This window comes from Brassica napus, chromosome C8 (assembly GCF_020379485.1).
Source record: "Brassica napus cultivar Da-Ae chromosome C8, Da-Ae, whole genome shotgun sequence".
Taxonomy (NCBI): domain Eukaryota; kingdom Viridiplantae; phylum Streptophyta; class Magnoliopsida; order Brassicales; family Brassicaceae; genus Brassica; species Brassica napus.
Window position 1 is genome coordinate 2,050,842 of NC_063451.1, and position 26,155 is coordinate 2,076,996.

General features: G+C 38.8%; 4 protein-coding genes and 1 long non-coding RNA gene across 6 annotated transcripts; 2 read left to right on the top strand and 3 right to left on the bottom strand.

The window, feature by feature from the left end:
* Window positions 1-439: 439 nt before the first annotated feature.
* LOC125591533 (receptor-like kinase TMK2) lies at window positions 440-1,322 on the bottom strand. The gene is made up of 3 exons (XM_048765927.1): window positions 1,094-1,322; window positions 667-999; window positions 440-573 (listed from the first exon to the last, which is right to left on the bottom strand). The coding sequence occupies exons 1-3, from the start codon at window positions 1,320-1,322 to the stop codon at window positions 440-442; spliced, it is 696 nt and encodes a 231-aa protein (XP_048621884.1).
* Window positions 1,323-13,910: 12,588 nt separating this feature from the next.
* LOC125591534 lies at window positions 13,911-14,813 on the bottom strand. Its single transcript, XM_048765928.1, has 2 exons — window positions 14,369-14,813; window positions 13,911-14,152 (listed from the first exon to the last, which is right to left on the bottom strand). The coding sequence occupies exons 1-2, from the start codon at window positions 14,811-14,813 to the stop codon at window positions 13,911-13,913; spliced, it is 687 nt and encodes a 228-aa protein (XP_048621885.1).
* Window positions 14,814-18,367: 3,554 nt separating this feature from the next.
* LOC125591535 lies at window positions 18,368-19,090 on the top strand. Its single transcript, XM_048765929.1, has one exon. The coding sequence runs from the start codon at window positions 18,368-18,370 to the stop codon at window positions 19,088-19,090; it is 723 nt and encodes a 240-aa protein (XP_048621886.1).
* Window positions 19,091-19,248: 158 nt separating this feature from the next.
* LOC125591422 lies at window positions 19,249-19,981 on the bottom strand. The gene has a single exon (XM_048765632.1). It carries the CDS (start codon window positions 19,909-19,911, stop codon window positions 19,405-19,407), a length of 507 nt encoding a protein of 168 aa, XP_048621589.1. The 5' UTR covers window positions 19,912-19,981; the 3' UTR covers window positions 19,249-19,404.
* Window positions 19,982-23,072: 3,091 nt separating this feature from the next.
* Window positions 23,073-26,152, top strand: LOC106409907. 2 transcript variants are annotated; one of them, XR_007327409.1, is made up of 2 exons: window positions 23,073-23,997; window positions 25,806-26,152. It is a non-coding gene; the product is annotated as an uncharacterized LOC106409907 (long non-coding RNA). The 2 variants fall into 2 exon arrangements; XR_007327408.1 differs by having other exon boundaries at window positions 23,073-23,677.
* Window positions 26,153-26,155: the final 3 nt, after the last annotated feature.

Here is a 26,155-nt window from a genome sequence, read left to right on the forward strand (position 1 = left end):
ATTGTATGATTATTTATGAATATGGGGCCCCAAAATGTATTGATGCAAGAGGGTGCCGACGCCAATGCCTCAAAAATGATAAGGTGAGCACAACTCTGCAGAAACGCCATAGTTTAGGTTTACTATACATAACATTTGAAGACTCTTTACATTATCACACCATATTGCTGCTTCCCTTCACAATCTTCTTCCATTCTGCTATCAAATTTGAAGAAACTATATTTTCATCGAAATCTTGGATTTCGCTGCTGGGTTCCCACCGTTCAATCAGCGAGGAAAGGAAGCTGACGACCTGAGCCTTTTCTGGTCTCTGCTCAGGTGTCCTCGTGCAGCATTGTCTTGCTAGTTTTGCAACTTCGTATATGGTCCGTTGAGTCTCTTGGTTGGCGATAATGTTTCCGTCAATAGCTTCCAAGAAAGTGTCGTCTTCACGAAGCATCTACCTTAACCATGTTGTGATGTGGATATCGTCTTCAGCTCGGCTATGGTCTGTAGCTTTCTTGCCGGTTATGAGCTCCATGAGGATGACTCGGAAGCTGTAAACATCGATCTTTCTCGTAACCCTTCCGTCCACTGCAGTTATAGATATTTTAATTGTTAGTTTCCAAAATCAATTACACAATCAAATATAGATATATAATTGACAGAGGAATAAGATAACTATACAATATTCAGGTGCCATGTAACCGGGTGTCCCACGACACTTGGTCTTGACTGATTCCCTGTCTTCTTCTGTAGCAGTCACTAATCCAAAGTCAGATGCTTTGGCTCGTAAATCATCCCCGAGAAGAATGTTTGGCGGTTTCAAGTCCCTGTGGATGTAGCTTTGGTTTTGAAGAGCTAGCGTATGGAGATACTCTACTGATCGAGCGACATCCAACGCAATACTAAGGCGTGTAGTCCAGTCTAGTGGTCTCAAACTGTGGTCACCCCAGTGAAAGAGATGTTTGCTCAATGTACCTTGGGGCATGTACTGATAGACTAATAGCCTATCGTTTTCTTCAATGGAATACCCATAAAGAGACACTAAGTTGCGGTGATGAACCCTGGTTTAGAACAGCGACCTCGGATTTGAATTCTTTGAGGCCTTTACCAGCAATAGCCGATTGGTTCATCTTCTTGACAGCAATCTCCCTTCCATCTTGCAGTGTGCCTCTATATACAGATCCAAACCCACCTTCTCCGAGTAAATTCTCAACTCCAAAGTTGCTTGTTGCATCTCTGAGAATCTGCATTGGGATCGCTTTGTTCTCGATGATCTTACTGTGATCAACCATCTCGACGTGGTCCTCAGCCATCTCGATCTCGTTGTGCTCAGCCATACCAAATAAAAAATTTAGATTTCAATCATCTCCCTTCACAAAATGTATAATATATGTTTATCTAAAAGTCTAAAATTGAAATCTAAAATTTTTATTTTCATAATTTTTGAAAAATATTGCTTATATTTTCCTTATGTTTTTTTGTCAGTGCTTATGTTTTACTATGTATTGTTTATTTTAATTATTCCATGTTTTAATGTACATATATAACCTCTTAAGGTTAGATTTTACCTTTTAGTAATGTAAAAACTAAATGAATTATATCTAACTAGTGGTTAATCAGTGCTTCTCATGGAATTTTGTCTCTTTGTGTAATTTGAAATAATTGTTTGTTAGTTTTTATTACAGATTGTATTTTTGTGTATGATATAAGTTATTGGGTAGTTTTGTTATATAATATTATATTATGGATGTGTTGAGTTCCTTTTTAACCAACTCAAGATAACGACTGAATATTCAAATGTTGGTTATAGTATGTATCATGAGATTACTCCTATGTTTTTATATAATATTATCTTTTAAACTTTTTACACCTTTATTTGTTGTCTACACACAAACACAGTAGACAACAAACCCCCCGAGACAAAGAACCAAAATAGTTTTTTTTGAAAAAGAACATAAGAGAAGCAAGATAGTTGTGGCAACCACCTCACCATTGTCCTTGTTTGAAATTCCGGTTCACTAAATTATTTTTATTTGGAATTAGTATTGTAAAACATCGATATACAAATAAAAACTAAAAATAAAAAATAACTATTACAAACTGATGTAAAAACACTTAAAAAATCATTTTAAGGTGGTATTAAACATTGATGCGAAATCCAAATTTAATCATTTTTCTAAACATTGATGCCAGTCAGTATGAAGGAGTTGCTTTGTTTCCCTTTTCATCTACAAACTCAGTCTATTCTTCCACTTGTAGATTAAAGGATTTTAAGTTCGTTCAGGGTTAGGTCCAAGAGAGCATACATATGATTGTTTGCTCTATCAACCTGATTATAATATTTCAGCCTGAAAGAGAATATTTAAAATTTGGACGACTTCGGTATCAATTATTAGAGACCGTTAATGATGTACTAGACTTAACAAGTCGTAAAATATCGTTGTTCGAACTTTGGTAGGAATCGTTGTTCGAATATCAAAACAAATGTCTGATTGAAGATCGTTATAAATGGGGTCTTATAAAACCATATTTAATATTTTTATATTAAAAAGAATACAAATGCGCTTTTCTAAATGTATTAATTAATATATATCTTTAAAAAGTATTTCAAATTTTAGAATGCATATCAAACAATAAATAAAAGGAGAATAAGATCAATGAGTAGAGTGTCCACGTCCTAAAAAAAAGTTCAACCAATGAAAAAGTTTTGTTCTACCATGTCACTACCGCATTTGTCCAAAGAGAAAATGGGCTTTTCGGTTGGTGGGTCAGTCTGCTTCTGAATTTTTTTTAAACCAAAGTAATATGCCGTCTCCAATTCTTCCACTTCATTTTCATCGTTACAAATCCTTGCAAATTGGCGTTTAATTGAAGATATTTACAAATCAATTATATTGAGACTCACATAAATTCGACGATTCATGTCCTATATCTTAAAAAGAAAACGAAAAAATGTAGTTGTGCATATATAAGTTCACTGAAGAGTAGAACCCTAGAGTTGATCTTAAACATCTTTTCTTCTTCCGTCGCCGACACAGAGTCTGATCTGAGTGTCACCGTAAATGGCTTCAAATTCCAATACGTTTTTAATCAGGACGAGTTCACTTAGTACAAAATATGCCGTCATGGAGAGATCATTCGCTGAGGGATGAAGGCTGGGGAGGCGCCATCGCCAAAACAAAAACGGTAAGGATGACAAATAAATATTTTTTGTGTATGTTAACTTAAGGTAATTCGACCTGCGGTTACGTCATCATTGACTGTATAAAGCGCAGAATCCCATTTCAATGGTTGAATCAATCACAATTAATATGTAATACTTTGAAACTATGTATATTGTATTTGCAAAGAATAACAACGGCATTAGTATCTGACATTTAAACGAGTTGAATCTTAGAGCACCATTATCCTTAAACCTCAAATGGGTCTCTTAATGTTTTTTTTTTTAATAATATTTAAGGAGTTATTTTTGGTAAGAGAGTTGATTAAGAACCTTGATACTTTTTTCCCCTCCATTGCAAGTCTTAAATTTTAAGGTTCTTAAAAAAAAAATTATAAAACACATTTTTATTAATTTTTTATTACATAAAACATAATAAAAGATAAAAGAAAACATTTTAAACATAGATTTTAAATTAAAACATGAAAACAAAGATTAGTTAAATAAACTAGAAATTTTTGAAATAAACATTTAAGCTCAGTTGTTGTCTTCCTCACGTCCAAATTTATGTCATATATGTTCAACCAAATCATTTTTCAGTTGTTGATGGATTTGTCTATCACGAATTCTTGTCTGAACACCCATCTGGTTTGCGATATTTGTAGGGATATCTGTAGAATACGTGAGATCGACATGTGAACTTCCGTTGTCTTGTTGGAACTCTGAAACATCATATTGAGTGTATCCATCTCGTTCGTCTTGTACTATCATATTATGGAGAATGATACATGCTCTCATAATCTTCCCAATTTTGACTTTATCCCAAAACAGCGCTGGATTTTTAACAATGGCAAAGCGAGCTTGCAGGACTCCAAAAGCACGTTCGACATCTTTTCGGACAGCTTCTTGACGTTGAGCAAATAAAACTGCTTGCGGTCCTTGTGGTAGAGGAATAGATTGGATAAAAGTTGCCCATTTAGGATAAATACCATTGGTGAGATAGTAAGCCATATAATACTCTCTTCCATTTGACAGAGAAAGTGACATTCGGAGCTCGACCATTTATTATGTCATCAAAAACAGGTGAACGATCAAGAACATTGATATCATTTAATGTACCTGGAGGTCAAAAAAATGCATGTCATATCCAGAGATCGTATGAAGCAACCGCCTCTAAAACGATTGTTGGTTTACCCGAACCACGAGAATATTGCACTTTCCAAGCGGTGGGACAATTCTTCCACTCCCAATGCATACAATCGATGCTTCCTATCATCCCGGGAAATCCACGATACTCTTCAACATCGAGAAGACGTTGAAGATCAGCCAGTGTTGGTCTTCTTAAGTACTCATCGCGGAACAAATTTATTATTCCTTCCACAAAATTTTCCACACATAACCGAGTTGTTGTTTCACCGAGCCGGAGGTATTCGTCGACCGTATCAGCGGCATAACCATATGCCAAGACATGAATGGCTGCAGTACACTTTTGAAGGGGGAGAGAGACTACACCGTTCGATACCATCTTTCTTTTTCCTAAAGTATTGAACTTCGCTGGAGAGTCGATCAAAAATGTGCATGAACAATGACTTGTTCATTCTAAATCGTTGTCGGCAGAAATTTTTAGGATACATTGGATTTTCACTGAAATAATCATTCCATAGACGAATATGCCCTTTGTAGCATCCCCGATCCTGGATAGGATCGTCTGGATGGACCATGGTGCGAGGAGACGCACCAGCCAGGTCTTACGACCTGAAGACAAGCGTGTCATGGTCCAAAACGTGGTTAAGGGAATCATATAGCTGGAACTTAACCAAATAAGGCAGAGGCAAGCTCAAAGGAGCTGGACAAGCGAGGGCGCTAAATTTCAATACAATAGGGAACCTATGGCCCTCTGTACCCAAAACAGATGCGCTGACCAGACTGCGGTACACCTCGTCTCACTCCGGTAGCTGGACGAGGTCCGGGTGAAGCTCGATGAAGTAAATGATCAGAATGGATCATGGGAAAACTAAGTCTAGGTCTGGAAATAGACCAAGGGACTTTTAGGGATTAAAGAAGATAAAGGAAGCAAGCTAGACGCAGTGTATAACAGCTGGGCGATGCGGTAAGCAAGCTCGACCAGCTAGGTGAAGTGTAGTGCAGCTCGGTGTAGCTCACTGAAGTGTAGGTCAGCTCCCTGATCTGGATGGTCTAGCTCACTCAGCTGGGTCAGCTGGAGATCAGCTCAAATCAGCTGGACTGAGTGTTCAAGTCTTGGTTAGTTGGGTCGGGCCCGGACAGTGGCCAGGCCATGTTGGTGACCCGTGTGTGCCGATGGGCTGGTGGGATCTTGGGATTGAGTCAGGGGCATGGGAAATCCATGTGGGCTTCAGTTTCACATATCCAGGAGTGGTTTGACAGTTTTAGGGCGTCTGGTAACTGGCATAGGCGATTGGGTGTGATCTGGACCATTGATTAAATCAATGGCCAGAAATGATACCGAAAGGGTGCAACCTTTGGAAAGGTAACTACCCCTTCTTCTATATAAGGAGGTCAGGTCCGTGGGGTTTGCACGCACGCCAAGGATTCCTCCTACACCCTGAAACACAAAGAAAAACAGAGAAAACACAGAGAGTTGGTCGGATTCAACATCTAAGACCAAGAGTGGCTTGAAGGCCATAAAGGGGCAGTTTTGGGAGAGATCAAAGGGGAAGATATGAACGACCCTTTGGTGGGTTTTGATTCATGTTGACATCCCCAAAGCATCCTATAGGGTCTGAGAACACATGCAATTAGTCAGGGAAGAAGTGGGATGGCCGGATTCCACTTCCTAAGGCCAAGATAGCCTTAAGGGGAGAGGTGCGTGGAAAGGCAGTTTCATGGGAGATGGGAACGACCCTATGATGGTGTTTGATCATGGATGATCACGTCCTAGGCTTCCTATATGTCTTGGGAACACACGCAAATATCCAGGAGAGAAGGGAGAAGGCCGGACTCCACTCTCAATGGCATGGACAGCCTTGAAGGCGGATGTAGTGCATAAATCGGTTTCATGGGAGTTCAAGGGAAGAGATGAGCGACCCTTGCATGGATCTTATCATTACTGTAAGTATATGATAAGAGCTTGATAAGACAGGATGGAGGCGTGTTTTGGAGGAGCATGGACGTACATGATAAGGGAAGGCACATGATCTATCAGATCATGTATAAGATAATCGGTTTATGATTACTTTCCGGTTTATGTTTATGTATCTTGTAGAATTGGTCCTGGCCAAGCATGGCACGCCCTTGAAAACTACATATAATGTGATGTGATCTAAGGATCTAGTAGTTGAGGAAGGGGCCGGATCATGGTTGGTATAACCTGTCCTTATGGTGTGATGGACGGATGCATTGCATCGGCCATTCCATAAGGAGCGGGATATGGAAACTTGGTTGGTGTTGATCACGGCCTGAACCATCAGTGTGTGATCTCTGGATGGTTATGAATGGCCACGTTCATGGGTCATTGGTGGAGAGTCGTGACCTTTCACCAAGGTGGTTTCATGACGGTTGCAACAGAGTGATCGGAACTGTTGTGAAGGAGAACTAATGGCCGCATGGCCTGTTAGGGATGATGATGGCTTATACTATCAACCATAGTGTGGACTGAGACTGATGGTATGATGAGTGTCTATCCAGGAGACACGAATGTATTGTGAGACTGATCGGCTCCGTTCGGAAAAGGTTCCATGGCTGGTTAGGTAAATGTGAAGACTCATCAGTTCTGAGTCATGTGGGGTGGTTGGTTGATTGACTTAGGATCTGATGGGCATTATTAGTCCATGAGAGGACTTGGCTCCAGGGGAGCATACGTTTGAGACTTGATAGCACTGAACCATGGCCTTGGCCGGTTCAGGAATGATGTCCATGGCCTTGGCCGGACTGATCATGATCGGGATCCATATGATCTGGGTCGATTCATTGGATTCCGATTATGGGAATCTCTTAGTTGTGATTTATCATGAGTTTTCATGAATTTTAATTAATTTTTGGAGCACTTTTGGAAGTGGCCAGAAATGAACCTAAGACTTCCCAAAGGTTACTTGGTCTGTGAGGATGGTTGGCTGAATGACTAAGTATCAAAGGGAAGAGTTTATGCAGGTATAAGAGAGCTGTACGAGTAGACGGGGAGCTGGTCGTAGCTACCTCGCAGCTCTATCAGCTGGGAGAGAGTGATGGAACCTCAAGTGAAGTGGATCAGCTCAGCTAGCTGGATGAGCTAGCTAAACAGCTAAGTCAGCTGGGACAATGAGCTAACAAGCTCCGTGGATGTGGCAAAGATATTATCTAGCAATGTTGCATACATCTAGATAGAATGGTAGGGGAATGGAACCTCAAATCTGTATGACTTGATTTGAGTTCAAGATCAACCTTGGAGCTAGCTGGTAGTTGAGTATACTAACCATTAGCTGAGGTGATTCGACCAGACAAGTATTATATTGGTTTTAGACCAATGGTTAAGTAGAGAATATCCGCTGCGTATGTGTTGCATTGATCTAAGCTAGGGAATGGCTAAGGTAGTCTTAAGCTAAGATCTAAGTTAGTCCTCGCCTTTGGGCGATATTGTAATAAAGCGCGAAAAATTGTGAGGTTCGGCCAGTGTGTGGACCGAGCGACGTGAGGTATCGACCGCGGCTCAGGCAGCCAGGTCGGGGCCTTACAAGTTGGTATCAGAGCATGCTTGATTCTAGGATGTTTTGGTTGTGGTTGTTCACCCACACATCCGGACAAGTGGATGTTGATGGGGTTAATCTGCCAGTTGTGTTGCCGACTCAGCTGGAGAAGGTTAACAATGGAGCTGGATTGCCTATCGGTCAGCTCGACCCTACTGAGGTTTGAGTAGGATGAGCTGAGCTGCAGCTGGAACAAGAACTGGAAAGGGGAAGCTGAATTCTTTCATGTTGGGAACCGGTCTGATCCGAACATTGTTGCAAACAATGAAAAGACTAACCGGTGGATCAGACAGCTGCTCCGGCAGCTAATGGTCGAGTTGTGCCAGTAGCCGAGGTGGTCGAGATCGATCCACCAGCTTGGGCAGCTCGGAATGTGGACTACCTGAGTGTTGCTAGAGCACATAGCTCAAATGAGGACTAAGCATTTCTCAGGTAGTATGGATCTTATTGAGGCAGATGAGTGGAGGAGTCGTTTGGTTCACAACTTCAGCTCAACTCACTGCTCAAAGATATTATGTTCCAAACCGAAATTATTTCTGAAAACTGAGACGACTATGGAACCTTAGCTGTGGGAGCCAAGTGGGAGTTGAGGTCAGGTTGGTTTCATGCTTCTGAACGGAGAAGTTCCAAGATGAGCCGGCTTAGCCAAGATGCACTCTCCAAGGGAAAGACCCTGAAAACAGAAAGGTTAGTTATCTATTTATTTGGAAATAATAGACGGATTGGACGATGGACGCAATGCAAGATCTTTGTATGGACGACCTGGACAAGGGAAGTAACATGGACCAGAGAGTGGCTTAGGTTGAAAGAAACGTGCAGCACTCTCTTGGAGGTTAGTGTTATAACTTTGTGGCCGTTCGAAACAAGTGAGCATATGCGATGTTCATGTTGGTCTAAGGGAGACGCTAAATGGCTAGTACATTAGTGGGCTTGTGATCAGATGGATCAGCTTTGACTCAGTGTAAGTCAAGGTAGGATTCCTTAGATCGAGTTAAATGGAATGGATCAATTCCAAGAGGAATTGGACCACAGAAAGAACATGATGTTATGTATCTTAGTATGATAAGGATTGAGGTATATTTAAAACACTCTTGTGAATGGTATGGGACGTTCACAAAAGTGTGACACTTTGGAGAATAGTGTGAGACGTTTTCCAAATGTGTGATCAAACTAAGATCCTACTCAACTAGGTACCCAATGTTGTGGGGAGTGGACCAGGTTCGGTATGCAATCGAGTCCAGAGAGGGACCAGGGTTGGCTTACTCGGACGAGTCCAAATGGGATCTAGTCAGGATGGACTATGATCTGGTTGTGTCCGCCTAAAGAGCCACGATGTGATATTAGGCATGGATTGGTTTGGAAAGAATCGGGCCACCTTGGACTGTCACCGGGGCATGGTGCAGTTTGAGGGTGGGTGTGGACCCCCGATCAGGTTCCAAGGCTTGGAAAGAATCGGGCCACTCTGGACTGTCACTGAAGTTGGGTGCAGTTTGAGAGTGAGTGTGGACCCCCGATCAGGTTCCAAGGTATTCGTCCGACCTCTGGATTCTTAGTGATATCAGCAATCCAAGTGGAAAGGATGCTTGAGAAGGGTTGTGAGGCTTATTTGGCCACAATCGCCACTAAGGAGGTTGAAGGGGCTGGTGACCCGGATGGGATTCCGCTGGTCAGTGAGTTCGAGGACGTGTTTCGGGTGCTACAGGGCATTCCTCCTGATAGGGCTGACCCGTTCATAGCAGAACTGGAACCAGGGACGGCCCCAATGTCCAAAAGTCCATATCATATGGCTCCTGCCGAGATGGCCGAGCTGAAGTCGATCAAGTCCAGTGAGGGATGAGGATCGCATCACAACCAAGTCGGAGATTGACCTAAGGTTGGAATAAGAATGATCAAGTCCATAAAGGGACAAGGATAACATGACGACCTATTCGGAGATGGGCCTGTGGTCGGGTTGAAACAGTTGAGTCCCTAAGTGGACCGGGACCGGAATATGATCGAGTCCATGAAAGGACCAAGATCGAATTATGACAAAGTCCAGTAATGGACAGATGTCAAGTATGTGACGGTTTAGTCTAGTATAGACTAAGATCGCAATATGGCCAAGCCAGGAAAGGCTGTGGCCGGTTAAGGAATGATCCAGTAATTGTTGGTTGGAAACATAAACCTTAGTGTCCGGGAAGGACTTAAGGAAAACAGAACAATCTGTTAGGACTCATGGTAGAGTGAGCAGCCTAAAGATTGGAACATGTTTGCTAGGACTTGGCTGGTGCATCGAGTGGTTTGGAGTTGGACAAGCGAGCCGGTAGCTGGACGAGGTCCGGGTGAAGCTCGATGAAGTGAATGATCAGAATGGATCATGGAAAAACTAAGTCTAGGTCTGGAAATAGACCAAGGGACTTTGAGGGATTAAAGAAGATAAAGGAAACAAGCTAGACGCAGTGTATAACAGCTGGGCGATGCGGTAAGCAAGCTCGACCAGCTAGGTGAAGTGTAGTGCAGCTCGGTGTAGCTCACTGAAGTGTAGGTCAGATCCCTGAGCTGGATGGTCTAGCTCACTCAGCTTGGGATCAGCTCAACTCAGCTGGACTGAGTGTTCAAGTGTTGGTCAGTTGGGTCGGGTTCGGATAGTGGCCAGGCCATGTTGGCGACCCGTGTGTGCCGATGGGCTGGTGGGGTGTTGGGATTGAGCCAGGGGCATGGAAAATCCGTGTGGGATTCAGTTTCACATATCCAGGAGTGGTTTGACAGTTCCAGGGCGTCTGGTAACTGCCATAGGCGAATGAGTGTGATCTGGACCATTGATTAAATCAATGGCCAGAAATGATACCGAAAGAGTGCAACCTTTGGAAAGGTAACTACCCCTTCTTCTATATAAGGAGGGCAAGTACGTGGATTTGCACGCACGCCAGGGATTCATCCTACACCCTGAAAAACAAAGAAAAACAGAGAAAAGACAGAGAGTTGGTCGAATTCAACATCCAAGACCAAGAGTGGTTTGAAGGCCATAAAGAGGCAGTTTTGGGAGAGATCAAAGAGGAAGATATGAACGACCCTTTGATGGGTTTTGATTCATGTTGACATCACCCAAAGCATCCTACAGGGTCTGATAACACACGTAATTAGTCAGGGAAGAAGTGGGATTGCCGGATTCCACTTCCTAAGGCCAAGATAGCCTTAAGGGGAGAGGTGCGTGGAAAGGCAGTTTCATGGGAGATGGAAACGACCCTGTGATGGTGTTTGATCATGGATGATCACGTCCTAGGCTTCCTATATTTCTTGGGAACACACGTAAATATCCCGGAGAGAATGGAGATGGCCGGACTCCACTCTCAATGGCATGGACAGCTTTGAAGGCGGATGTAGTGCAGAAATCGGTTTCATGGGAGTTCAAGGGAAGAGATGAGCGACCCTTGCATGGATCTTATCATTACTGTAAGTATATGATAAGGTCTTGATAAGACAGTATGGAGGCGTGCTTTGGAGGAGCATGGACGTCCATGATAAGGGAAGGCACATGATCTAGTCAGATCATGTATAAGGTAATCGGTTTATGATTACTTTCTGGTTTATGTTTCTGTATCTTGTAGAATTGGTCCTGGCCAAGCATGGGACGCCCTTGAAATCTTCATATAATGTGATGTTATCAAAGAATATAGTAGTTGAGGAAGGGGCCGGATCATGGTTGGTATAACATGTCCTTATGGTGTTATGGACGGATGCATTGCATTGGCCATTCCATAAGGAGCGGGATATGTAAACTTGGTTGGTGTTGATCATGGCCTGAACCATCAGAGTGTGATCTCTGGATGGTTATGAATTGCCACGATCATGGGTCATTGGTGGAGAGTCGTGACCTTTCAACAAGGTGGTTTCATGACGGTTGCAACAGAGTGATCGGAACTGTTGTGAAGGAGAACTAATGGCCGCATGGCCTATTAGGGATGATGATGGCTTATACTATCAACCATAGTTTGGACTGAGACTGATGGTATAATGAGTGTCTATCCAGGAGACACGAATGTATTGTGAGACTGATCGGCTCCGTTGGGAAAAGGTTCCATGGCTGGTTAGGTAAATGTGAAGACTCATCAGTTCTGAGTCATGTAGGGTGGTTGGTTGATTGACTTAGGATCTGATGGGCATTATTAGTCCATGAGAGGACTTGGCTCCAGGGGAGCATACGTTTGAGACTTGATAGCACTGAACCATGGCCTTGGCCGGTTCAGGAATGATGTCCATGGCCTTGGCCAGACTGATCATGATCGGGATCCATATGATCTGGGTCGATTCATTGGATTCCGATTATGGGAAACTCTTAGTTGTGATTTATCATGAGTTTTCATGAATTTTAATTAATTTTTGAAGCACTTTTGGAAGTGGCCAGAAATGCACCTAAGACTTCCCAAAGGTTACTTGGTCTGTGGGGATGGTTGGCTGAATGACTAAGTATCAAAGGGAAGAGTTTATGCAGGTATAAGAGAGCTGTACGAGTAGACGGGGAGCTGGTCGTAGCTACCTCGCATCTCTATCAGCTGGGAGAGAGTGATGGAACCTCAAGTGAAGTGGATCAGCTCAGCTAGATGGATGAGCTAGCTAAACAGCTAAGTCAGCTGGGACAATGAGCTAACAAGCTCCGTGGATGTGGCAAAGGTATGATCTAGCAATGTTGCATACATCTAGATATAATGGTTAGGGGAATGGAACCTCAGATTTGTATGACTTGATTTGAGTTCAAGATCAACCTTGGAGCTAGCTGGTCGTTGAGTATACTAACCATTAGCTGAGGTGATTCGATCAGACAAGTATTATATTGGTTTTAGACCAATGGTTAAGTAGAGAATATCCGCTGCGTATGTGTTGCATTGATCTAAGCTAGGGAATGACTAAGGTAGTCTTAAGCTAAGATCTAAGTTAGCCCTCACCTTTGGGCGACATTGTAATAAAGCGCAGAAAATTGTGAGGTTTGGCCAATGTGTGGACCGAGCGACGTGAGGTATGGACCGCGGCTTAGGCAGCCGGGTCGGGGCCTTACACCCTTCTTCACGGTCTCTTTCGATATAAGCTCATTTTTTTCTTGGTTTGCTTGCTTCTTCTTGATGAGCAATGGTTAAATTCTCAAAGGTTTGATCATAATATTGATCAAATGTATCATCAAAATTTTCATCAAATGCATCATCAAGTGATTCTTGAAAATTGTTTTGTGAAGAAGATGTCATATTTGTGATAGAGAAGAGAATTTTTTTTTTTAATCTTGGTTTGGTAAAAGGTTCACAAATATGGAGAAGAGAATTTTTTTTTTCTTGGTTTGGTAAAAGGATAGGAAATGTGGGTTTGATCTTGGTTTGTGATTGGGGTTTGATCTTCGTTTGGTAAGAAAAAAGAATATGAGTTTGTGATTGTGGGTTTGATCTTGGTTTGGTAGAAGAGAGGAAATGAGTTTGTGATTGTGGGTTTGATCTTGGTTTAGTAGAAGAGAGGAAATGAGTTTGTGATTGTGGGTTTAGTCTTGGTAAGAAAGAAGAGAGGAAATGAGTTTGTGATTTCGAGTTGTTTGATCTTTGCTTTATACTACTTGATGAAAGGAGAAGAATACAATAGATAAAGTCCCGTGATACATAAAGTTCCGTGAAAAAAGACGACAGCACAAGACACTACAAGACACTTTGAGTACACTCAGATACTGATACAAGACGACACACTGCAAGAGAAGCCAAGTCCCGTGACCTGAAGTGCTTTCCCGTGAAACAACCAGAAGACATGACTGCAAGACAAGTCCTCTTCTTTCACTCTTCACCTGAAACAAATAAAAGAATAGTCCACATCAACATATAACAAAGACAGGAACAAGAACTAGAACAACAAACAGAGAGGAAATCATTAACAAGAGACTAAATCATTAACAAAAACTAGAAACAGAATGGAATTCAATAACAGGAGCAAGAACAAGAAACAGAGAGTGACATACAATAACATGACATACTTAAACTAATTAGACATAATATGAAACTTAAACAGAGCTACCAACAACTCCAATGAAACAACTACAATAAGAACATGAACGAGAGTTACATCAACTCATTTATGAGTTTTTTCTTGAGAGCTTCTTCGTAATCAGCAAGTGGAACTTGTTTTGCAACAAGACTCTCAAGTAGCTTCATCTTCGAGATCTTTTCCTTCATCACTAAATCTTCTTTCTTGATGCTCCACATAGTCCGAAAGTGAGAAAGATCTTTCCCCTGCACCAACGGCTTCTTCCCACTGGTTTTTGTTGCCTTAACACCTGGAGGATGACATGTTCCTTCATCATCTACAGCAGCATTGTTTTCATTAACTTGAGAGCTTGCTGAATGTGAACCATCCTCGAACTTCCTTCTTTTGGAGTTGCTTTATTTTGGTGCAGAGAGTTCACACCACTTCTGGTCCCCCCGAAGCTCCTTCCACGCATGCTCGAGGTTGAACTTCTTTTAATGGTTGTTGAAAAAGATTTTGTGGGCTAATTTGAGCACATCATCCTCGTTCACACCACTGGTTTTCTCTCTCGTTGCTGCTTCATACGCCCCACAAAATTTGCAAACCAAATCATTCAGCTTATGCCAACGTTGCTTGCACTGATTTTTATCTCTTTTCTCACAACCAGCAAGCTTAGGAGACGCCGAGAAGTATGCTGTAATTCTATTCCAGAAAGCCATTGACTTTTGTTCATTCCCAACAATGGGATCTTTGCTCGTGTTCAACCACGAGCTGATCAACACTATATCATCAGTTTGCGTCCACATCCTTCGTTCCTTACGCTCTGCTGGAAGCTCTGCTGGAAGGTCATCACCAATGATTGGATCTTCTTGACTGCCTACGAAAGGAGCTTGCGGTGAAGAGAGTGAAACACTCCCTTGACTGCCAAAGAAAACATTTTGTTGACTATTAAGAAGTTCAACAAACTTGGCAGAGTCATGAAATGGATTGAAATCCATTTCCGAAGGAGGAGAAAGAGGAGACAGAGGAGAAAGAGGAGACATGGGAGACAAAGGAGAAAGAGTTGAAAGAACGAGCAAGCACATTAAGATGTTGGAGATTGAAGAGATAGACAGTGGTTATAAATATTTTCAAGAAAGAGAAGAAACATTCAACACACCCAACCAAAAAATTCATCACAGAAGCAATTTTCCAATTTATATTTAAGTAGAACAAGACTTCAATGCGTTAAGACTTGACATATATCTAACAACAAACATAGCTTTTTTCAAATTCAAATAGCGAGAACCAGAAAGTCTAGACATTTATCTAATTCATTCAACACACTTCACGTTCGCATTTCTATCTAACCATCAGTTCTATTTAATTACCCTCCTTTCAATTCACCATCAGTTCTATTTAATTAAGCACATCAGTTCTAATTCAATACACTTCATTTCATTTCCGAGCAGAAGGAAGAGTAACACTAACCTGTATTGATGAACCTTCCTGACCTCTCTTTCCACATCAGTTTCAAACGAGACTTGATCCCTTCATCTCAGGACACAAAGACAGAAACCAATAAAAAAATAATCAATAGAAAGAAGCATAATCAAAACGAGATTGAAAACGAGATTGATTAACTTGCAACAATGAAAACGCGATTCAAAACGAGATTGATTACATCTAAACCCAACAGAATAAAAGGACAGAAACATTATCAAAATTTATTAACATGCAACAAACAAATCACAACTGATCAAAGCACAATCTGAGACATGCATCATTGAAGAACATGAAACATAAGCTTTACCTGAGCGAATCGGGGAGAGCCATCGACAGAGAGCTCCGTCGCCGTTGAGGAGAGCCACCGACAGAGACCCATATATCGCCGTCGACTAAAGCCACCGCGACAAACAATCGAACCTACAAACAAAATAAACTTTCAATCAGAACAAGAATAAGTCTAATCTAAGACATGCATGCTTGAAGAACACAAGAAACGATTTACCTTCCAGTAGATCCACAGAGAGAGAGAGCAGTCCTTCGCCGTCGAGAGGAGACACACGGAGAGGGAGATAACACCGATTTCCTTCCTCGACGACAGCCACCGAGAGAGAGAGGTCCGTCTTCATTTCCTCGAGGAGCCACGAAGAGAGAGACAGAATCGTCGTTTCTTCTACGACCCACGGAGAGACACGATTCCGTTTCGTCGACGAGGCATAGAGAGATGGATTATCGCAGTTTCGCCGAGGAACCACGGAGAGAGAGACGATCGCCTTCTCGGAGACAAAGGTGGAGAGGTTTCGAGAGAGAGAAATGCGAACCAAAGCGAACCGAAAGAAACACACGCTCCTCCTCTCTCTCCTCTCATGTTGCCAACACGTGGCCTCAAATACGGTCTCTTCTTATCCTCAAATTAAAGACGCCTCTTATGTTTATTAACCTTTTTGATTTATTTTTAATGCCCAATTAGCTTAAGAGACAGCCTAAAGACGCCGATAATGATGCTCTTAGAGCATGTTTATTGTAGGTCTTTTAGGTTGGGTCTCTTATCGTAATATAAGATACGGTCTCTTAGCTTTTAACTAAAAGAGCTAAGAGACGTCTTTTATATCTCTTATTTAAGAGACGTCTCTTAGCTTTTCTAGTTAAAAGCTAAGAGACCGTATCTTATATTACGCTAAGAGTCCCAACCTAAGAGACCTGCAATAAACATTTTTTTAGAATCTTAAATATAGTAATATGTTTTTGCGTATAATGCATGTATATAAAAGTATCGGTAGTAGCTTAAAGCTGAAATACGAATGGCTACATATACAGAGAAATCATTTAACATGAGAAGATAAAAATGTTCATTTTTCTGGCATAACCATTGATACACTTTCTTGTCCATGACTCCATGTATGGTATCACAAGTTATTTTCCTTTAATTTATTTATATGATTGAATGACTATAATATTATTTGGAACAATAGATTTTTATCTCAGTTTCAAAGGCTTTTCGATTGGTTCACCTACATGTGCAAACCTGCCTACTATCTATTATTATTCATTATTATTTATATAATCAAGTCTAATCATTCAAAGTGGTATTTTCCGTTAAACACATTTTATCATAATCATTAATCACTTCATTGATGCTTTTTCCGTATACAATTCCATTACATCCACTTTTCGGATTATTTCATTGATATCAAGAGGAAATATATTGAAATTGTAATAGAAAAGAGGCTGGTTCGTTGATTTAATTCCATTTTATTATATATCTTATTAAAACAGAAGTACAAATATAGATTCACCATAAGATTTACCCCTTATTTACAATAGAATATCACTGAAGTATTAAATAATCATAAGTTTAAGCAATAAATATATTTTCCTAATTTAACTAAATACTTTTCTAAATAAAGTTTAGCTAAATTTTCATGTTCAACATATTTCCTAAAACGATTTAGCTAAATTTTAGGAATATTAAAGTTTAAAAACGAATTTTAACAATATTATGTAATAATTTTCAAGTATCATATAATCCCACAAATTTAGCTTGTAAGGCATAAAATATATGTATTTCAAATATTTCTAAAATATATGTTTAACCATTACAACTATCATTAATTATTTTCAACAATAAAATCTATCTATGCTAAGATTTAAATATTTTGAATTATTTAAATATATAAACATGTATGTTTACAAGCAAATATTTTTATTTTTATATATCTAAATCTTGCTTAAAATATATATATTTCAAAATTTTCTAAAAATACATGTTTAACCATTTCAGTTACTATTAATTATTTTCAAAAATAAAATCTATCTATACTAAAATTTAAATATTAAAATTTTCTAACCGAATATTCTTTTTTTTAATATATCTAAATCTCGCCATATGACTCATATCTAATCAAAATATTTAAAATATTATTATTACGTTTAAAAAATGATATCGTATTAAAAGAAATATTATTTGGACATATCAATTGGTCAATATTTGTCGAAAGTATGGTATACGAGTCAAATTTTTACAACATGTAAACTATTTAATTTTTGTGTTTATAAATATTTTAAAATATAGTAAACAATTAGATAAATACTCACGCAGGCGCGCTCGAACTCTAGTTCCCCTTAAAAGCTCGTCTTCTTATTATTGTTATTTCTTTTTTTTTTGCTAAACAATAATAATTCTTTATTATTGTTATTTCAATGAATCCTACATAAAATAAACTGCCTTAAACTTTTATGTATGTTTCGATTTCGATCAATGTTTACTAATCCATTGAAATATAATAATTCTTCGTAACTAGAAATTACTAGGGGTATACAGATAGATCCAAGCTGTAAGATGTGTCATGCGCACCCGGAGACGATTTGTCATATTCTCTTTCATTGCCATACAGCAAAAGAAGTTTGGAGATTGTCAAATATTACTTGGCCTCCTGCTGGTTTCTCCATGAACTCGGTATTTTTGAACTTTCATCACCTGATGGATGTCTGCAGGCGAAGCACATCATCTGACACCAGCTCTAAATACTTTCCGTGGATTCTGTGGCACTTATGGAAAGCTAGGAATATGTCAGTATTTGAAAGGGTGAGCTTAGGAGCATCAGATATATGGGAAAGGGTTAAAGTGGACGCTGCAGCATGGTTTGGAGCCAACGATCCATCATCCAGAAATGAGGAATTAATTCAAAGCAGTCTGGTGAATGTCTTGCGATGGCAAAAACCTTCAGCTTCTTTTGTTAAGTGTAATATTGGAACATCGTGGATTGACGACAGACAGAACCGTGGAGCAGCTTGGATACTAAGAGATCAGTCAGGTCAAGTTCTTTGTCATAGTCGCCGATCCTACTCTTCAGTGTCAAATAAGATGGAAGCAGAGCTATGGAGTTTCCTCTGGGCAGTTGAGTCCATCTCATCTCTTCGGTACGAGAGAGTGGTTTTCGAATCCTCCTCCTACCTTGCGGGGGAAGCAATCCTTAGACCTTCCTTGTTTCCACAATTCAATGATATGTTGCAGGACATTCGTGATAAGCTATCCTTTTTTCGGTTATGGACCGTAGCCTTTGCGCATATAGAAGGAAACCGGTGTGCGGAAGCAATCGCCACTAGTGTTACTCGCGATCACAAATACTCGTCTTACATTGCTCATGCCGGTCCTTTCTGGTTAGCTTCGGAGCTTCAAGAGGAAGCTTTGGGGGGAAGATCAATGATTCAAGATGCTCTTCATACTGTGACAGCCAGCTGCAGACTTGTGAGAATCCTTCATGTTACTGGTTTCTCCTTGCGGTTTTGACATTTTAGTTTATCTTCTCCTCTTTTATTTTAAGTTCTGGGGCCTACTGGTTTCCATGTTGTGTTTTGCCTATGTACTTTGGAGTTGAACTCTCTTCCACTTTTTTTAATGATTACACAGTGTTAAAAAAAAAAAAACTAGAAATTACTACACCATGATTCAACACATAACTTATCCACATTATATAATTCTTTTTGTGAGATTTTTCACAAAAGCAAAACAAAATAAAAGTCTCTCGAAAATAAAAATCCGGCTCCCGGAAAAAAAAACACCCCATTAGCTAGAAAAAAGATAAAGAGGTAAGGGAAGAGTAATTAATTAAGATCCTCAGAGATACTGTCAAGGTGAGGCTGCCACGAGGATACTGACACCGACCTACTGTGTCGCCGGCGATGACGGTGTTCTTTACCATTTGACGTGGACGACACAACTTCTTGTAAGTACTTCTCACATGGTTTCACACACTGATCACCATCTCTAACGTCTCTGAGGTCAGCGTTAGGGTTGTTGTTGGGAGTCTTGTTCGGGCTGTGACCGTCTTTTCTCCTTCTTTTCTTCTCCGGCAAGGAAGAATCAGGGATGAGAAAATATATACTTCCTCTCTTGAGCTCGGATTCAGGGGACAAGATCAAGATCTTGCGGACAACTCCTTGAGAACATGGTTTGCTTAGGACATGGTTTGGGTTTGCTTGGAGGATCTCTCCGGCGGTTATAGACCGTGTGATCTCATCAATGTGGCCGTTTAGATGAACGATCCTGATCAAATCTAGTGCTCCGCATGGAAGAACACAAGCTAGACAACACCTTAGACTGTTTCCCATCTCTCTCTTTAATACTTCTTTCTTTTGATTTTTTTTCTTCTATATTAGTAATCAGAGTTATGTGGTAGAACAAGTTGGAGAAGACAAGGTTATATAGGAGCCAACACTTCACGTCACAACAAAGCGGGCTTGACCATACATATAAATAAATGACCGAATTGTCCTTTTTATCGCATTATCAACTGGATCCCTATGATTCTATCTTTTATTCGAAACATTATTAATTATTATATAGATTGAGGACGCATATCGTGTCGACTGATGGAACTTTTAATCTTTTTTTCCTACGTAAATATTAAATTTTATACCAAATTTTTTTTGTGACAAAAGTTACACAGGAAACTAATAGCAAAACTTTTAATCTTATATTATTTAGAGAGAAATATCATCAAATAGTTTTAAATCATAAATTAGCACATACGTAGACTTTTTTAAAAATCATTTAAAGATAAAAGAGAGCAAATGTCTGGATTTATGGTTTTGTGATAAAGATTTATGGTTTAGTATTTAGGGTTTATGATTTTAGTATCTAACGGATGAGAGTAAGATTAAGGTTTAAGAGTTATAGTTTTTTTATGGGTCTAATGAATGTTATTTTATACATTGGATTATATTTTTGGAATAAAATTTAAAAGATGTTATTTTGGAGATTTGTCATTAGCATTACATATGGCATACATGTGATTTTTGTTTACAGTAGTCTTCTCTGACCTGAAAACCTGGTGTTGAGTCGTAATTTAAACTAGATATTGATGTTGAGTCGTAATTTAAACTAGATATTGACTCACGCTATGCGCGGATATTGTTTTATCAAATTTTTTATTTATTTTTTTTGTTATATATATATTTGACATCTATATAATATTTTTTTTTATGTATATTGAATTGATTTGTGTTATAGTATTAGTTTATAATGTAAATGTTTCATATAGTAATTTAATGGTTTAACTTGATGATTAATTGTGATATTATTTTCCTTAAATTAAAAAAGTTAAATTTTCTTAAATTTAATTTTTTAATTTTGCATATTTTAACATTGTAATTATCAAAGTGTATTTAAAAAAATATATGTGCTTAAATGTGTTCTAGATATATATCTTATTAAACATTAAGATTAACATTTTTAAAGAATGTATATATATAATTTATTCAATATAATTAACAAATTTATGGGATTTTCTTATATCACATTTTTTGTTAAAAATATTATAACACATTTGGCCAGAAAATATCAATGGATAGAATTTTAAGATCATCAATTTGCTAGTTAAATTCATTTATGAATTAGGCCCATTATTTAAACACTATAATTTGACAAAGAAACAAAATTAAGCTCACACTTGTAACAGATTTTTGTCGGGGAAGGAAAAAAAATTTGTAAGCTCAACAACTTCTTTTGTTAAAAATAATTGTTTATGTCGGTGAAAACTGAAAAGTAAAGGGAAAACACAAATAAAGTTCTTTGTTTCTCTCTCTCTTCTTTGATGGACCGATCGAAACTGTGGTTGTGGTTCCCAAACTATCTACGTAATCAATTGATCTTCTTATAACTTTTTTGTTTCTCAAGAGATGCATGAGGTTTGCTATGTCAATTGGCAAAAAAAATTAAAGGTTATCATCTTTACCTAAGACACTTAAATTGACCTGCTCTTAAACTAACCATTAAGTATAATATTTCCATAGAGGAGGGTTGCTAGGCGTATTCATTTTCAGTTTTAAGAAAATTAAGATATCAAATCCTAGTAATATATATGAGAAGTTGTTACATAACGAAGTCAACACATAAACGGATAAAATCTTTAAAATAAAAAATTTACTTTTTATATCAAAACTAAAGAATATAGATGGGAAGTTGGTAGATGACAAAATCAAATTATAAGGGAAGAAATCTTAAAAATAGCTAATCTATACTACTAAAATCTAACAGTTTAATAGTTTAAATATTTACGGTCCTGAAGATTAGGTCTTGTAGATTTGATCAAATCCATTTTTTTGAGGTAAGAAATATTTTGATGAAGCTGATTTTATGTAGATCTTTATTAGATATAAATATTTTGAAATTTTGAAAATACAATATATATCAATTTACCATTTTTATTAAACTCACCGTAATTTTCATCTAAATTTATGACTTAAGCAAATCTTAAAAATGTGTATGAATAGAAACGAAAATAAAAAGAATTGTCTTATTTACAAAGGTTTGTTTGAAATGTAAAGATGAAACAGATCATATTTGGCTTACATGATTGTGGATATTAGACATTCAAGCTTCATTGCTGACTATGTTATGTTCATAATGGCAGGCAACATAATGAAAATTTAAGTAGATGTAACAGAGGAACAAACGATTTCGGTTTAGATAAAGGCCTCACATTCAAGCTTCACTGGTGATAGATGATGTGGAAATAAAACGATTCGGTTTATTATTCATACCAAACGTAAGTCTACTTCTAGAGATTGTTAAAATGTTTAGTATGATGAAATATGGACAAATATGTATTGATATGAATTGATTTGGTTACGGTATGTTGCATGTGCAATTCGTAAACTGAAGATGAGCAATTATGAGGTTTATATTGACCTGATATTACTTGTACGTATTGAAGCGATCAAGCAGAGAAAAATAGGCGCCTTGTGCTAGTATTGTTTGTGTAAGGTCGGTTTACTATTGGTAGGATTAAAAGTTATATTTGTTAGCTTTCAGTAGATAACCAAAGTATGATTTGTTTAAAGTCGGTTTGAATTAAGTCACTCGATAATATTAGGAATATTTTGTATTGAGTATGGATAATAAATTGTAAAATCTAGAATAGGTCCAAAAGTCAATGACAACATTTTTAAGTAGATAAAAAGTAGGATTCTATTTTAATAGATTAGATAGTTAAATCAGTTAGTGTGTCGAAATAGGTCGAGTAAAAATATTCTGACGCTATGTGACAAATTTTGAAGGAACTTTTTTTCTTTTTTATTGTATTCTTTCTCGAATAATATCAAATCTTAAAACTAGGAGCGTGTTGGAAACTTGGGATTAGATAGACTACTTGTAATTAATAATGTGAAACAATGACCAAAGACTTGGAAACTGCAAAAGGTACTCTACACTACGGATACTTAAGTAGGATTTGATATCAATGTTGGAACTAACAATACATTAGAGCACCATTAACGGGGTATTTAATTAGGTTTAGGCTTATTTTCATTAAAAAGAAAATGAAAAAAAGAAAGAGAGGAAAACACGTCTCTTATTTCATGCCCGCAAGGAAAGTCGCTTATTGACAGGTGTTAAAACAAGAATGGGTGGAGAGAAGGTGGTGTTCGACCTTCTCGTTTTCTCTCTGTCTTGATTTCTCTCCTCTACGAAACCTCTCTCTCTCGATTCTTTTCATCTCGTCGGTGGCTCCTCCCTTCTTCGATCTATCTCTCTTGGTGGCTCTCATCGGTGATCTATCTCTCCTCGGCGTTCTATCTCTCTCGATTCCTCTCGTCGAGGAATCACTTTGGCCTTCTCTCTCTCGATTCCTCTCGTCGGTTACCTCTCTCTCTTCGGTGATCTATCTCTCTGTGGCTCTCCTCGACGGCGACAGACCCCTCTATCTGTGGCTCTCCTAAAATCAAAAGGTAAACGGGTTGTTTTTGCACGTCTTAGATTATGATTGTTCTTGGTCTGATCGAATGTTTTATTTGTTTTTTCTGTTGATTATGTGTCCATGTGGCTCTCCTCGACGGCGACGGACCACTCTCTCTGTGTCTCTCGGGGAATCAAAAGGTAAAACTTCCGGTTTCATGCTCTTCAAGGTTTTACAATTTTTATTTGTTTGTTGTGTTCGATCCTGTGTCATGAATGATTATGTATGTTGTTACCTTAGATGGATGGATCAAATTATATTTGTTTACCATCGATTGTTTCAATTTTCATTGGCTGTTGTGTTAGTTTGTGTCTATTTCCTCTCTGCTATGTTTATGTGTTTGTGTCGTCAGATGATTAGATGAAATCCAATTTGATATGTTCGGTCTTTGTGTCTTTAAATGGATGTATCAAGAGAGCCGAGCAAGGGTCATCGGACAAAGGAGTACGCAGCTATACATGTTAGTGTTACTCTTTCATCTGCTCTGAAATGAAATGGTTGCTTTAGTTTAAGATTTTCGTCTGATAGGAAATGGTGTAGCTTCTGGTCTGGAATGAAATGGTTACTTTATTGTTTGATTCTCGTCAGAAATTAAATGATTTAGGGTAATTAATGGTTGTCTGTTGGTAATTAATGGAATTGATGTTGTGGTTGATGTTTTGAAATTGAAAAAATGGTTGCATTGTTTGTTGTTTGTTGTTAGATATATGTCAACACAGAACATGGAAAGTCCTCTTTCCAGCTTTGTTTTAAATGGATGAGATTATGACTTTAGAAAGATGATAAATGTAGATAGTCTTGTTGGTTGGGTGATAGTCTTGTTGGTTGGGTGTGTTGAATGCGGTTTCTCTTTTCTCCCTCTCTCTTGAATAAATTTAAAACTTTGTGTGCCTCTTCCAGCTATGAAAGTTGAATGCGGTTTCCTCTGTTTCCTCTTTCTCCTCTTTCTCCTCCTTCTCCTCTCTCTTTCACTGCGGAAATGGATTTCAATCCATTTCAGGACTCGGCAAACTTTGTTGATCTACTTAATAGTCAACAAAAAGTGTTCTTTGGTAACATAGCAGATACCGTTCCACTCTCATCATCGGAAGGTCCAAAAAATGTTGACGAGGCTACTGCAGAGCGTAAGGAACGAAAAACCTGGACGCCAACAGATGATATAGTGCTTATAAGCTCGTGGTTGAACATGAGCAAAGACCCCGTTGTTGGGAATGAGCAAAGGTCAATAGCTTTCTGGAAGTGAATCACAGCATACTTCTCGGCTAGTCCCAAGGTTGCTGGCACTGAAAAAATAGAGGGATCTCAGTGCAAGCAACGTTGGCACAAACTAAATGATCTAGTTTGCAAGTTCTGTGGGGCGTATGAAGCAGCAACAAGAGAGAGAACCAGTGGTATGAACGAGAATGATGTTGTAAAATCAGCCCATGAAATCTTCTTCTCCAACCATGAAAAGAGGTTCACACTTGAACATGCTTGGCATGAGCTTCGCAATGACCAGAAGTGGTGTGAAGTCTCTACAGCTAAAACTAAAAGCAGCTCCAAAAGGAGAAAGTTTGGGGATGGTCAACAATCAGCGAGCTCTCATGTAAATGAAAACGATGCTACTGTAGATGATGACGGAAGGAATCATCCCGCAGGGGTTAAGGCAGCAAAGGCCCGTGGGAAGAGGCCGATGGGTGAGGGGAAACAGCTGTCTGACTTCCAGACTATGTGGAGCATCAAGAGGGATGATTTGGCAATGAAGGAAAGGCTCTCCAAGATGAAGTTACTTGAGAGTCTTGTTGCAAAACAAGTACCGCTAGCTGATTATGAAGAAGCTCTGAAGAAGAAGCTCATAGATGAGTTGATTTCTAGTTAGTTTAATTGTAACTATCGGTCATGTTCTTGTGCTGTTTAATTTTCATGTTAAGTCTTGCTCATTTTCTACTTGTTTGTTGTATTAGGCGTAAGTGTTCTCCTTATATTTCATCTTCGGGTTGGTTTTTCTGATTATGTATAATGTTCTCTTGTCTTAATATAAATGTGCTTGTTCTGTTCTCGTTCTTAAAAATGTGTGTATCTTAATATAAATGTTCTCTTGTCTCAATTAAAAATGTGTGTATCTTAATATAAATGTTATCATTCTGTTCTGTTATCGTGTTATCTTATCTTGTGCTTAATATAATTGTGCTTGTTATCTTGTCTTGTTCTTAATATAAATGTTCTCTTATCTCAATATAAACGCTTGTGTTCTTATGTTCTGTCATTGTTCTGCTCATTTTGTTGCAGGTCAAGAAGACATCATTGTTGTCACATGTTTATGTCTTGTAGTGAGCGCATTGACAGCTTCTTATGTCACGGACATAAAGACGTTGGTGTCTTGTGTGTCACATGTTTATGTATTCTTCTGTACTTGCTCACGGGCTTCCAAATACCACTTCCAAACTCACCTTCTCTATCGACTTGTAACCACACCAAACTCACCTTCTCTCTCGACTTGTAACAAACCAAATTTATCATCTCTATCGACTTGTAACCACACCAAACTCACCTTCTCTCTCGACTTGTAACAAACCAAATTCATCATCCCTCTCGACTTGTAACAAACCAAATTCACCAAAGCCAACTTCTCTCTATTT

Bases quoted from the DNA above. Each gene is read 5' to 3' on its own strand.
- LOC125591533 (XM_048765927.1), bottom strand. From the start codon at position 1,322: ATGGCTGAGCACAACGAGATCGAGATGGCTGAGGACCACGTCGAGATG. The intron at 1,000-1,093 runs GTAAAGGCCTCA...ATTCCATTGAAG, and splicing joins GAACCAATCGGCTATTGCTG to AAAACGATAGGCTATTAGTC. The intron at 574-666 runs GTATAGTTATCT...CTATAACTGCAG, and splicing joins TTACATGGCACCTGAATATT to TGGACGGAAGGGTTACGAGA.
- LOC125591534 (XM_048765928.1), bottom strand. From the start codon at position 14,813: ATGGATTTCAATCCATTTCATGACTCTGCCAAGTTTGTTGAACTTCTT. The intron at 14,153-14,368 runs GTGTGAACGAGG...ATGCTGCTGTAG, and splicing joins AACGAGAGAGAAAACCAGTG to ATGATGAAGGAACATGTCAT.
- LOC125591422 (XM_048765632.1), bottom strand. From the start codon at position 19,911: ATGGGAAACAGTCTAAGGTGTTGTCTAGCTTGTGTTCTTCCATGCGGA.
- LOC125591535 (XM_048765929.1), top strand. From the start codon at position 18,368: ATGTCAGTATTTGAAAGGGTGAGCTTAGGAGCATCAGATATATGGGAA.